At 43.5% G+C, this 13,240-nt stretch overlaps 3 protein-coding genes across 5 annotated transcripts; 2 read left to right on the top strand and 1 right to left on the bottom strand.

Annotated features, from left to right (window-relative positions):
• Nucleotides 1-435: 435 nt before the first annotated feature.
• Nucleotides 436-3,032, top strand: LOC105561172 (coiled-coil domain-containing protein 51-like). Of its 2 annotated transcripts, none has more exons than XM_012010926.1 (3): nucleotides 436-649; nucleotides 723-1,120; nucleotides 1,756-3,032. In XM_012010926.1, exons 2-3 carry the CDS (start codon nucleotides 953-955, stop codon nucleotides 2,581-2,583), a joined length of 996 nt encoding a protein of 331 aa, XP_011866316.1. In that variant the 5' UTR covers nucleotides 436-649; nucleotides 723-952; the 3' UTR covers nucleotides 2,584-3,032. The 2 variants fall into 2 exon arrangements, with proteins under 2 accessions (XP_011866316.1, XP_011866315.1); XM_012010925.1 differs by having other exon boundaries at nucleotides 714-1,120.
• Nucleotides 2,833-6,439, bottom strand: LOC105561173 (suppressor of G2 allele of SKP1 homolog). Its single transcript, XM_012010927.1, has 6 exons — nucleotides 6,355-6,439; nucleotides 4,914-5,077; nucleotides 4,719-4,829; nucleotides 4,184-4,343; nucleotides 3,805-4,004; nucleotides 2,833-3,325 (listed from the first exon to the last, which is right to left on the bottom strand). The coding sequence occupies exons 2-6, from the start codon at nucleotides 4,953-4,955 to the stop codon at nucleotides 3,218-3,220; spliced, it is 621 nt and encodes a 206-aa protein (XP_011866317.1). The 5' UTR covers nucleotides 4,956-5,077; nucleotides 6,355-6,439; the 3' UTR covers nucleotides 2,833-3,217.
• A 4-nt stretch (nucleotides 6,440-6,443) lies between these two features.
• LOC105561174 (RNA-binding protein 26) lies at nucleotides 6,444-13,165 on the top strand. 2 transcript variants are annotated; one of them, XM_012010930.1, is made up of 10 exons: nucleotides 6,444-6,517; nucleotides 7,979-8,097; nucleotides 8,188-8,491; nucleotides 8,675-8,839; nucleotides 9,136-9,503; nucleotides 9,651-9,896; nucleotides 10,219-10,719; nucleotides 10,804-11,588; nucleotides 12,047-12,301; nucleotides 12,670-13,165. In XM_012010930.1, exons 1-10 carry the CDS (start codon nucleotides 6,459-6,461, stop codon nucleotides 12,748-12,750), a joined length of 2,883 nt encoding a protein of 960 aa, XP_011866320.1. In that variant the 5' UTR covers nucleotides 6,444-6,458; the 3' UTR covers nucleotides 12,751-13,165. The 2 variants fall into 2 exon arrangements, with proteins under 2 accessions (XP_011866320.1, XP_011866319.1); XM_012010929.1 differs by having other exon boundaries at nucleotides 10,207-10,719.
• The last annotated feature ends 75 nt before the right edge of the window (nucleotides 13,166-13,240 follow it).

The raw sequence follows: 13,240 nt of genomic DNA, 5'->3' as shown, positions 1-13,240 counted from the left end.
ATATCTTTCCAGCAAGAGAGCAGGAATCAATCCCGTGGGCAATTGTAAGAATCTGACGTACCTGGGGCGACGATCTCTCTCGCGCCAATTTCGCTTTCGTCGCGGCGATCCAGCCGGCGCGGCGACGAAACCGGGAGCCGTGCGCAGGCGATTCCAACCAAACCGCGACACCGCGCGGGCGAGGGCGGATCGCTCGATCGCGCGAGAAGCCGGCGTGAAAAGCGACCGTGACCCGCGCGGCGATGCATCGCGCGGCGAGATTCGCGGGACTTTCGGGCGACGATATTCGGGGCGCGGAGGCGAGACTTCAGGAGAGAGAAACTTCCCCGTCGCGACGACGAGCGCGTTTCGCGCGCGATCACTTCTTGCTGGCCGCGACTCGAACGCCGCCTCGAGAATCGCAATCTCGAATATCGCGATTGTCGAGATATCGAAACGATCGCGGGCGATCTCGGAGAAGTGCGCCGGCTAATTTGAACTATTTTAAACAGTCAATCGTGTGGTCAAGTGCGATAATTGATCTGATCGCGATCCTCGTAGCCGACGCTCCTCGATACTCGGTCGCGTTGAGCGGGAAAACGCGGCTTGGTTAGGTAGACACGCGCAGCGAATTAATTATTACATAAGAAAAATACCGCGGGCCAGTGTGGTTGGTATTGAAAAATCTTAACCTCTGCCGTACGGCATGTGTCACGTGCCTTATAAATTTTCAGCGTTAGCAGCGAATATGCGTATCGGGATGCGGCCTAAACTGCTTATCCCGTTGAACGTGAACGGCACACGTGCGTCCTCTCGTCCTGCCGGGGCCGCGGATTGGAGGTTAAGCTAGGTTGGATTCCAGGCGGATCGGGATTCGAGTCTCGGGTCTCGAGCGAGTCCCCCGTCATTTCAACTCCGTCGTGCGATATAGTTCAGTTTACTCGACGTTGCGTCGCACTGTCCGTTGGACGCAATGATGGAGCACTACCGGCAGCTGGTGAAGCTGGTGAACCAGCAGATGAGGAGACGCGGCGTGCTTCAGAGCGCGAAGGGCCTCGTGGAAAACGCCGCGGGCAAAGCGCAGAACAAGCTCGCCAGTGCGCAAAGCGTCGCGACCGAAAAGTACAACGTCGTTGCGAAAGTAAGCGACGAACGTCTAGCGCGGATATAAGAGCGGATTTTTTTGTTCCCTTATCTCACACAACTCGTCCCTTGAACGTTGATTTCCGAACGAGTCTCCTCTCGGTCGACTCCAAACGCCCCTTTCTACCAATGCAGATTGACTTTAATCCCGGTTCGACTTACTGTCTTATCTTTTTCCAACTGCTGAAGCTAGAAAATGCTAGAAAGTCAGTTACACCTAGATCGAAGTTGTGCATTGGCAGAGATGGACGTTGTTCGGGACAAAGTGGCGATGTCGAGTGTCCCTTTCATCGACGAGCTGTCCAGAATTTCTTAGATCTTTAGATTGGACGACACCGAATTTTACTAAGTGACATTTGTCTCGCGATATATTTCTCTACTTTGTACTTTTCTCGGTCCCGCAACAATGTCGCCAAATTGTATCGAGCTGAAACTTTAATTGGGGCTTTTTACCGTCGGTTATTAATTGCTCGAAACCCACTGAGCACGCATTTTGATTGAGAAATCAATTTCTAATTCATCCAATCTGAAGATTCTTCCATTAAGAAAAATAGCCGCAGCTCTAATCCTACGAAATATTCTGCACACAGTATGTCAGACAACTGTTGCATAAAATTAACATTTATGTTGTAGAAACTTAATGACCAGGCTGTCATAATACAAGATTTAAACGCCAAGGCGTCAGAATCCGGCGCACCGTTGCCGGATAAGGTCGTTAAGTGGTGGCGATGGTACAATGAGCTGGTAGGAATGAATACGGTCGAGACGGCCAGAAAGCAAGTGATCAGTCTTCAGGACAAACTGTTCGAATGTCAGGACTATCGGAGAAAACTGAATAAAGATTTAACGGATGTAGCTTTTAAGTTGCAAAATAACTACGCGGAGCTGATTCAGACGAAGCGGGACGATCCCAAGTACGTGGAGTTAACGATAGTGGAACACAAGTTTTTACAGGAGCAGAAGAAAGTCATTAGCCAACTGGCGCTATCCGAGAAAGAAGAGAGGGACAATTTTACACAGCTGGCAACGGCGATAAAAGACTATCACGTTAGCCAGAACTTAAACGCACAGAAGTACAAGTACTTATCCATTATCGCCTCGGCCGCGTTAGCGATCGTGTCGTTGATCGGTTCAATGATACTCAATAACTGGAGGATATTAGACATACGAAATACCGTAGAGGTAGCGCAAGAAAAGAATCAGTCGTTACTAAATACGCATACAAATGAGCTGTCCGACATAAAAAAGATACTGCAGTCAGTCAATACCAAGTTCTCCCAAGCAATGGATATCGGTAGAGGCAAAGAAAAGCCTGTAGATTTAGACAAAGAAAGCGGTCAATCTAGCACGTCGAATATCTTGGTAACTTCTGCCAAGTATTCAGCAAATTTGTTGATTTCAGGAGCGAGTTACATCAAGAGAGGTATTTACGTATGTGGATCGTATATTTTTTACAAGTAACGGAAGCTTATATATACACATTATTAAAAATTTACATTGCTCAGGTACAAGCGAAACTTCGGCGGATCTAGCGTGATTCTTTCCGATTTGTAATTAATTATTGATTAAACCCTTTATCGGTAACATATAGTATACAGAATTTGAGAATATTGTAAAGGAAGTCGTAAATAGAGGTGAACAGTGAAAGTAAAAATTTCTTTCATCAGGTAATAAAAGCTTGTTCACACTTGCCAGGCAAAGTACATCGTATTTTTTATCACGTAGTGTTGTGAGCATTTATTTCCTCTGGCCTCTTTAATAATGTACAATTTAAATTATACAATTACGTTGTACAATTGTAAAATATCTAGTTAAATTGAAGTGCATGTCAGATGATCGTAATAATAAGGAAACGTTAATAATTTTGTATCTTTTATTATAAGACAAAATAAAACTTTTAAAACTGTTAATTATCATTCGTGTAAAATTCTCAAGTAAATACAATACTATATGTTTACCTTGTAAACATACATTGTATTTATAAATAGTACATTATAAAGATATGCGGTTGATTAAGAATCGAACATGTGAACTGTGGAAGCAGAAAACTATGAAACTTTAAGAAAATCGAAAACGAAAGAAAGAAAATTTTGAGTTATTCGCTCCAAGATTTCCACTCCATCCCGTCTGGTGGTCTTCTCTTAACTCGGTTTTGCCCTACTTCACCCCAATTCGTATTTAAGACAGTGCCGCCAGATTCGATCTATATATCGTAAAATGAAAAATTTCTTATAAATATGTCATGTTGACTCGTTACATTCTATGTATTTTACATGTAGAGGAAAGTTCTCTGTTAGGAGACAGGATTCTAATATGAGGTGGGTTTTCAACGTCCAAATCCAACCATAATTTTTATCGCAACGAACGCACGATCTAACAATAAATTTTCCACTAAACGGATTTCACTCCAGAGGCAATAAATTCATGGTGGAACCAACAGATGATGCCCATTAATTTAGCAGAAACTCCGCTATCTCATATTAGGAGCCCATAATAGGGGACTTTCCTCTATTTATCTGCACAAATTAATTTCTAACTTTCGTCTTTAGGAGAGCGACTGCAAACATACATATATCTTGATAACAAATTCTCTGTTTCTTATTAAGTTTACGTTTGGTACCAAAACAAGTAAATTATTTCACAAAGCAACTTTTGTTTGTCAACGATAAATATTTTACTTACGAAAGACTTGTTCATCGCGCGCCTCACTTCGTCGGATCCACTGCCGTATATGTTTTGGAAGAGGGCATTCACCGCAGTCTCGCCATCAGCTAATTCCGTTGCCTCCTGTTTCACTATTTCCTTTTCTAGCTTATCCCAATCTGTGGATGTCTTGGAGGAGCTTGGATACTTGTTTATTTGTACGTCGGCTGGATCTTTCCCTGAAACAATACGCATGTATACGTTGTATTGATCATAGCACCATTGCGGAAGAAATATTCAGGAACTAAATGGCATAAGATAAAGGTTTAAAAATCTCACTGCATAGTAAAAAGTTGCAATTGCACGAGTCAGCATTTACCCTTCGGTATAGGTTTTGCTTGACATTTACTTGAATTACCTTCCAGATCTGTCCATCTAATACCATCCTGCTTTTTCAGTTTGATTTCTATCTTGGATGGCATTACCTTATGCGAACATTGTTCCGCCACGACAGAGTTGGCCAGATCTAGCTCTAAACTATATTCACTGCCAGTTGGTAACATTGCAGATACACTCAACTAAAAAACAATTTTGCAAGTTTTACAAATGAGAAAGCGGTATTTTACAATTTGTTGAAAGTTTTACTTAGCTCTCCTCTTACTAACAATTATCACAATCTACAATGTGAGAATTACGAGATGTCTCAAATATTATTTAAGTAGCCGAAGGTTGAAAAGTACACAGCTTGGAAAGTATAATACAAAAGAAAATTGTGTCTCGCAAACTTGGCGCTACAAACGCTTCTAAGCGTACAACTTCTCTGTCCTCTGGTCGGTCAAGCGAACGCTTCGAGACATTTGTAACTCCAAGTAGACCGCGGCCTTAGAATTATTGCGCTGTTTTTCGAGGCTGCGGCGTCATTTGTTGGCAAACGGGCAGATGAGGATACGTACTGTACGTTGCCCACAATCAACTTTGACGTTTTCTACATTCTTGACGAGTATCGTGACGACCACGTGGGTGTCCGTTTGGTACCAATCGTGTTTTATCGTTGGCTTGGGCATCTATGAAAAAAACGTGACTTTTAGCCCCAATTCTTTCTCGCGGTTACATTTTTACATCAAATTATTCGTATCGCTTTCACTTACCTTGATGGTCTCCGTTTTCGCGCTGGTCTTGTCTTCGCTCATTGTACGCCTATTGCCCGCTCGATGAGACCACGCGGAAAAGATTGAGCACAAAATCCCGACTATCCCGAATCCGCTTGCCCCGAGCTTCTCGAATCTTCGCGTGACCAAATATCTAAGGGATGCTGCAAAATAACAAACAGCTCATTCGCGCAGTTCGTCACGCATCGCCGTGGCGGGCCAATCCACGACGAGCGAGAAACGCGCGGAAGACGATTGGCTACCTAGAATCCTTCGCGAACGACAGCCTAAAGCCTGATCTCCAATGTGCTTTTTGGGTCTAGAAACAATTTGCCCACACTCGAAAAAACGGGAGAAAAGAACGTATTTATAAATAATTTTTATTTGCAAACGTTTACACTTCATATGAAGTGATTTTAAGTGAAATTGAAAAGACTTGTGAGTCATTCGTTCATATGTAACATAATTATTTTCCACTCCGCATTTAACCGAAATAGATAAATTAAACAAAGTTTTTTTTTATACAATCGTTTGTATTTTGTACAAAGAGTTATGAAGTGTAATTAAAAAGATTTGTGAGTGGTCCGGATAATTTCATAAAAGCTGCAGGTTGATCAGCTATAATACACATTTCTCGGAACTTGGACCAAGTTCTAGCATCGTAGACACAAGCCAGGGGAGCAATTATATATTTTACAATGTAGTGAAAATGCAAAAAGTGAGCAGCTTCGTCTTTTTCTAAAGGCCTGTTGGTCCAAGTTCTAGCATCGTGGATACAGGCCTTAAAGGCTTAATTGCGTTCACGATACTTGGTCCAAGTTTGTTTTCCGAGAAATGTGTAGCCAATCAACTTGCGGCTATTCCATAAAAGATGAATACCGGCCATAGTGTGAAGCCTACAGCCTATCACACAATGTCAGGCAACAGGCAACAGGAACAGGGAATAGAATTTCTGACGCGTTGGATTGGTTGGAAGAAAATTTTCGACGAATCCAACGCGTCAAAAATTCTATTCCCTGTTCCTATTGCCTGTTGCCTGGCATTGTGTGATAGGCTTACATCACACAATGCCAGGCAACAGGCAACAGGAACAGGGAATAGAATTTCTGACGCGTTGGATTGGTTGGTAGAAAATTTCTGACGAATCCAACGCGTCAAAAATTCTATTTTCTATTCCTATTGTCTGTTGCCTGGCATTGTGTGATAGGTTTGAGACACACAAAATTGACCTTTCGTAGTGTGACGCAGGCTTGAATCGATCTCGTGGCCTCCTATTGGCGGACGCGTCGGCGCGATCGGCGCCACCTCCGGCCGCGGTCCGGACGCGGCAGCAGCTGTTACCGCGACGCACCTTCGCCGGTCGGTGCGTCTTCTGGGTGACCGCGAGCACTCCGCGGTCAATGCAACAGCGACTGATTTTCAGAATGGCGACTGTCCTCACCTGGTAGAGTAGACTGGCTTCGCTCTCGCCTGTGGTACCCCGTGTGACTGACGTGTGTCCCGCGAGGCCTTCTATGCTGGACCGTGACGCGGTACCCGCCGAGGATGATAATCAACAATCCGGACCAGTTCAAGGCGTGGCTCACCGCCGTGCTGGAGCCGCTGTAAGTAGGCCAGTCCGCGCTCCCCCTGATCAGAGTGCACCACTCCGCGCGTATACGTATGTGTGTACAGCGGCACAGTGCTCTCGTAAATGGCCGTACATGTGTCGCTCTGCCGCGCTGCGCCGCGCCGCGCCGCGCCGCATCGCGCACCCCGTGTGGCACGGTTATTTACACGACGAGGTTGCTCTCGCGTCCTCCGCCCCCAACCCCTGGCCGCCCTCGCTTCCTCCTTCTCCGTCCCCGTCCCCGTCCTCGTATCAGCGGAGTTACCGTACTCCTCGTAATCGACGGCTCGTCCGCTCGCTGCGAGTGTTGAATTCTTGGGGCCGTATCGAGGTATCATGTGTCGGTCCCTCGTTTGATACGCCACGGCGGACGTTGTCGCGTCCGCGTTGGACCGAGTGGAGAATCCTTGGTATTTTTCATTCCGGACGACGCGTATTCCACGATGGGTGGAACGATTGGACGATTGTTTCTCGCCGAGTGATGGATGTTACTTCCTCTGAGCGTTTTCAACGTAAAACTCTGATTCTTAATGAGCTGCCATTAATTGAAAGTAATTAAATGTCCTGTCCAGGAGAAAATCTGATTTAGATAATACAGAGAACTGTTAAGTTAAAGACTGATGAATATGAATTTTTTTTTTGGGGTGAATGTGCTGTCGTGATTTTCTGCTTGATCATATTGACATTCGGTTTATTCTACACAGTTGCTTGAAGAAGAAGCGCATTTTTGCTTTAAGGATATAAATGTATAGTGCGATTTACGCCTCTTTTCAATTCTCCTGATTCCTGATTAAATGTAAGCTTCACTTTCATTAAATCTAGCAAGGTATTGAACGATTTATTTGCATCGCGATGCTTGGTGCATAATGTACAAGATACTTTGCAGTTATGTTGTAAGTTTGCATCTCTTCGCTGAAGAAGATCTTTTAACGTCCACGGTGTTCAACAAACTGTCGATTGCAGGATTGTGTAAACGAGTTACTAAAAAAAATAGCAAGCAGCTGAGCTGCTACTAATTTAAGTATCTGATTCAGATAATTCTTAGGTTCAGATAATTCTTAGAAGTCTATGGATCATGTTTCATATATACATGTGTTATACTTTCTCTTGCTTAGTTCTCAGTACAAGTAATATACTTGATAATTTTCTTTACATTAGAATATCTTGTACATTTGTGTTTTATTTATGGCAACGTTGTATAATTATTTTACGCATTTTAATCTTAATACAAAATGTATCTCTTGTCAACGGTATCGTTGAATTTGATCGAGCATATTGGAGCACAAAAGTTTCACGTTTAATACAGAACGTTGGGGATTTAATTTGATAAACACCGGTGACATTTACGTTTTTTTTTTCATAATGAGCCTTTTAGGTATTTGTGTAGCAGAAGCATTTTTCTCACTTCCTTTGACAACGAAGGTCCGTTACCAAATAATTTCTCTTCCTCCGCCAGATGCGATGCAGATCCTGCTGCTCTAGCCAAATATGTCTACGCGCTGGTCAAGAAGGACAAAACTTTGGAGGAACTACGCGGTGGTATGGTCGAGCAGTTGGATGTGTTTCTGCAGCAAGGTACGTTTACGTAAAATATTGGATAATATAAATTTTGGATCTGACGAGCCGTCGTTTTCCCGACATTAAATACGCAATTGTTGCTTCCAGAAACCAAAAACTTTGTGGAATTGCTCTTCAAGACATTGGAGACCCAGGAGTACGTGCTCCCACCGCCTAAGAGCGATCCGGACGGTGGTGGGACACCACCCGGCGTGAATCCGCCAGCTCCGATTGTACCGCCTTCAACGGAGAAGATAATGGACGCGACAATTCCACTAGTACCGAATCTAGTTACGAATCCCTCTGTTCCACTTCAAATTAATGGATCCGCGCCTGCCGTAATTAGTAAACGCGAGACTAGAAAGTCTGATTCAGATAAGGATAAGGAAAAGGAAAAACGATCTCGAAGCAGGTAATTACGTCTTCGTTAATTTTCTTTTTAAAAGAAAAGTATAAAATTAATGCCTCTTTGACTCAGTGCACGCCAATGTTTATAGCTTATATTAGAAAAGAAGAGCTAAAAATAATACAAGGATTTTAGCAAGTTAAGTCTTAATATATTGGATTTTCTATTATCGTGCTATGTAAAATATAGGAGTGGAAGAATGAGGTCGAGAACACGATCACGATCACGATCGTGGGAAAGGGACCGACGTAGATCCAGAAGTAGAGAACACATACGGCGTGATAGGGAAAGAGATAGAAGTCGCCCATGGCGAAATGAATCTCCGCCGATCAGTACCAGACGACATGATCGCAGGTGCGATATACCTCATGTGTCTGTACTCGAGTTGTCTAACGAAGTTTAATGCTTTTATCACAATTCCCAGGCCTGATTACGCACTCTTTAATGCTTTGAGAGAAAAGATTTTACTAACAGTCGTAGTTGAGTAATTCCCTAACGATGAGCGATGCATATCTTAGACTGTTTAATGTTTATAAGTTAAGACACCTCTTTGTTAGTTTGTTCCTATTCAATTGATTCGATTGACTTTCCATTTCCTCAGAGTTTTTAAACTGCCCTTGAGTATCTTACTGTGTATGTTTATCTCTTAGACGTACAAGGAGTCGCAGTACATCACCGATACGACCTAGGATACGCGACGTCCCAGACGTCCGCGATCACCGAGCGAGGTTTAGAAACAGATCTCCGACGCCGCTTCGATCCCGATCGCGCTCAAGATCGATAGAGCGGAAGAAGATCGACCGCTTCGAAAGAATAGAGGTAGATAGAACGGATCGAATCGAGGGGAGTCCTGGTGGTGGTACGCCGACCCAGGATAGTAATCACGGAGATGTAGACATGAGGCTGTCTACGACTAGTCAATCGATACAAAGTGTTGTCGCCGTTGCGAGTAGTATTCCAAATAATCAGACCGGTTCTTTTCAACAACAAGCAAAGAGACGTTGCAGAGACTTCGACGGTATGTATCTCAACAATTTAGAAAGCGGAATAGCTGTGGCGTCTAATGAACATTTCTCTAAAGATTTAAACTGGCAGTGACAATAGAGTGACGCAAAATCATAATTCCATTTAGATATCATTATCTCTTTTGTATTTATGTTTGTAGAAAAGGGATACTGCATGAGGGGAGATCTTTGTCCCTATGATCACGGCACGGACCCAGTCGTGCTGGAAGATGTGGCACTTAGTCGAGTTTTGAGTTTCGGCCCGCACAGTGCTCAAGCTCCAGGAACAGTCCCAGTTGCCACGGTGCCAGAACCACCGCAGGGTCCTAATGGCAATCCACCACCGCCACATCTTCCTCTTGCGAGTTTACCACCACCTCACTTAAGAAACCACCATTCTAATATGGGTACGTGTTTTCACATCTTGCAAATCTCATTGTAATTGTTTTAATAATTTAATGTCACACTAAAGCAATATGTTTTTTTTTTTAAGAGGAAAACTACATATTAAAAGAGGCACTAGTAAAAATTACAAAATTACAATTTTCAACCATTTGATTTAAAATATCAGTCAAATTGTGAGCTATTAATGCATGAAGATTTTGTAGCTCTGACACTGACTAATTAGAAAAGAAAGAGTAGCTATATAAAGTTGTAACTTTATGTATTATAGGATTACAGTTATAAGCACGGTATTTCTAAAATTAAATATGTTAGATGCTTTCGCAGAGTATAACCCGGACGCACCTAGCATGGAGCCGCGAATGCCGTGGGGAAGGCATCCGCCACCCGCGCCTGGGATTTACGGCAGGGGGCAAAGAGAGCTGATCAGTGTACCGGTTATTCCCCACACAAATTCGTCGGAAATAACCCACACCCAGAATCCGCTGAAGCGCAAACAAACGTTTGACTTTAATCGGCTGGGACCGAAGCAGAGAGTAGTGCATAACCCGGCCAATTGCTCTCTCGAACTGAAGAAGGTCCCACGGAGCTTAAACAACATAACACAATTGAATAATCATTTTTCCAAATTCGGTAAAATTGTAAATATTCAAGTGAATTTTGGTGGCGATCCCGAGGCAGCGTTGGTTACCTTCCAACTACCTGCCGAAGCAAAGTCCGCTTACAGAAGCACAGAGGCTGTGTTGAATAATAGATTTATTAAAGTATTTTGGCATAATAACGTCAATAATAATGCGGCTGGTGGAGCTATCGAAAATGTGCCACCGGGTAAGGCAGCGCATCCTTTATTATTCATGTTAAATATTAAATCGCCGATCGTGACTTAGACACGAAGAATTTTATTGTATTCAGGATGCCGTCCCTCTGTGAAGGAAAGGCTGGGCGCCGCGGTAACAATAACGGCAAAAACTGAGGAAAACGAGTACGTTCCTACGCGTCGTTCGACCGAGGAACAAGTCACGCAAACCTTGGTTCCGACTTCACCTAAAGCTGCCGTTGTTCCTACTCGAGAAGACAAGGTTCTTGCGATAAAAAAAACGCAGGAGATGTTAGCGGCTAAGGAAACGCTGAAGAAGAAGCAGGAGGAGAAGCGTAAGGAGGCGATAAAGCTGACCGCCGATCTGCGCAAGAGGAAACAGGAGTTACTGGACAAGCATCTGATTGAATTACGCGCCCTGATTGACAAGGCCGAAAAGAATCCGGAACAAAAGGAGTCGATCATGCCGACGATAAAGGCTATGCAGCAGTCGGTCGACAATTTGCGCAAGGATTTAGGCGCGAACGGTCAGATCGGTGGCAATAAGTCGCAGGTGAAGTCCAGGGAGCAAACGCAGAAGGAGATACTGGACGCCGAGTTAGATTTAATGACTGCGCAGCAGGAGGGCCAAGACGCTGGCGAGTTGCAGAAGAGATTGAACGAACTTCGCGCCCAGGCGGCCGCGTTGGGCTTGAACGCGAATCCCGGCGTGGGTAGAGGCGCGAAGGTCAGCAGAGTCGCGCGCGGCACCCACGCGCTGTCCTTCCGGGGCCGCGGCAGAGGAAGTTTTGCTCACGTCTCGGTGGATCACCGGCCAACGAGTCTTCTAGTCTCCGGTTATGAAACTGAAGAAAAGGCTGAGGTTCTAGCGCATTTTCAAGTAAGATTGGTGCATTCGTGATATTTCGATACTGCGATCTTTCTGTCGCTCCAGAGTAACAAACATACGAAAGAGATTTTGTGTGCACGCTACACTTATATTTCCTCTGTATTTCTCTAATAATTTTAATTATTTTCCGTAAACTTATTCATTGCCAGCAGAAACAATTCGAGATTAAAGCGATGTGTTATTTTTTTTCTAGTAAACGACACCTTTGCATTGTATATTTGTTAAGCCTTGTCTCCATGATCCAAGAACTGTGTCCAAGTTCTAGTTCGGATAAATATGCAGCCAATTAACTTGCATCTTTAACTGAACTAGAATTTGAACACAGTTCTTGGATCGTGGACACAAGACTTTACAAATGTATGGCCGAAGCTCCATTTCTTTTTCATTAATATTTCAACAAGCACACGACGTGCAATTAATATTATCGCCAATTTTCTCTTGTGCTGCAGCAATTTGGTGAGATAGTGAATCAAATAGTAGACGATGCGACACCTTCGATCGTTATCAATTTCAAATCGAGGAAAGAAGCTGAAGTGGCCCTAGTGAAAGGACGCACATTTCAAGACAGATTGTTATCAATAACTTGGGTGTCCGGCCATCATCTACATCGTGGAGGAGCCGGTACTAACTCGAGCGCAACTATACAGCTCACGTCACGTTCAGAGCAGACTGCACCTAGCGCAGACGAAGATATTGACTTGGAGGTGAGCGAGAGAATCCGATTTTAAATAAGAATAATAATCCTTTTAAAAATAGAATATAGAAATAAGTTATTTAAGAAATCAAGAAAAATTCTGATAATACTCTGGAAATTTAGAATTTTAATTTTTTAAGATATATTTAGGTTTTATTGATTAAGACTTTCCTACGTCTTTCGTTTGGATTTCGTAAATAGACAAAGAAGATATTTAACGGAAAGAAATTTTATTTGGTCTGAAATTTCCATAAAACGCAGCACCGATGTAACACGCCTTTTCTTTTGGGCAGTGCAGGTTTAATTAAATATCCTACGACAAAAGCACCTCCGTATCTTCTGCTGGTTCTTCAAGCGTTAAAGATGTAATTTTTCCAGGGCACGGAGGCGGAGGCACTCTTAGAGGAGAACGAGGAGGAAGAAGACGAGGACGGCGAGTCGCGTAGCTGGCGGCGATAGCAGCATCGGCGTCAGCGTCAGCGCCGTTTGTGACAGGAGCTTGGTGTCAAATGTAACGACAGCGTGACCATCCGGGCCGATCGTCGTACGCGACCTGGTACTTACGCCTACATTGCTGCACCGCCGTTTGATGCATCCATTGCCATGATTTTCACGAAGGAATCGAATTACATCGTGCTCATCAGCGTTATCATGAGTGTTACACTATTTGTTAATATTATTAAATATACTATACATGTGCGCACACTAGTGACGGTACAACGTACCGCATTAAGCGGCGCACCACAAATAGAGAAAGGAAAAAAGAAGGAGAAAAGTAAACATGCAAGTTTTCTCGAACAGGCATAATTAAACAAAATTTATCCCCATTATTTGTAGAATAAAATCGCTATGTTTTGTATGGGAAGAAAAAAAAGGAACACCTGTCATTCTGAGTTTCACAAGTCCTCTTCTTTTGTACGTAGAACTCGAATCGGTTTTTTTTTCTAGC

This window comes from Vollenhovia emeryi, unplaced genomic scaffold (genome assembly GCF_000949405.1).
Source record: "Vollenhovia emeryi isolate VEMERY1.0 unplaced genomic scaffold, V.emery_V1.0 DF939210.1, whole genome shotgun sequence".
Taxonomy (NCBI): domain Eukaryota; kingdom Metazoa; phylum Arthropoda; class Insecta; order Hymenoptera; family Formicidae; genus Vollenhovia; species Vollenhovia emeryi.
This window is presented reverse-complemented; position numbering and strand designations above follow the sequence as displayed.

Bases quoted from the DNA above. Each gene is read 5' to 3' on its own strand.
- LOC105561172 (XM_012010926.1), top strand. From the start codon at position 953: ATGATGGAGCACTACCGGCAGCTGGTGAAGCTGGTGAACCAGCAGATG. The intron at 1,121-1,755 runs GTAAGCGACGAA...TTTATGTTGTAG, and splicing joins AGTACAACGTCGTTGCGAAA to AAACTTAATGACCAGGCTGT.
- LOC105561173 (XM_012010927.1), bottom strand. From the start codon at position 4,955: ATGAGCGAAGACAAGACCAGCGCGAAAACGGAGACCATCAAG. The intron at 4,830-4,913 runs GTAAGTGAAAGC...TTTTTTTCATAG, and splicing joins CGAAAACGGAGACCATCAAG to ATGCCCAAGCCAACGATAAA. The intron at 4,344-4,718 runs GTACGTATCCTC...ATTGTTTTTTAG, and splicing joins TTGATTGTGGGCAACGTACA to TTGAGTGTATCTGCAATGTT.
- LOC105561174 (XM_012010929.1), top strand. From the start codon at position 6,459: ATGATAATCAACAATCCGGACCAGTTCAAGGCGTGGCTCACCGCCGTG. The intron at 8,840-9,135 runs GTGCGATATACC...TTTATCTCTTAG, and splicing joins ACCAGACGACATGATCGCAG to ACGTACAAGGAGTCGCAGTA. The intron at 11,589-12,046 runs GTAAGATTGGTG...CTTGTGCTGCAG, and splicing joins AGGTTCTAGCGCATTTTCAA to CAATTTGGTGAGATAGTGAA.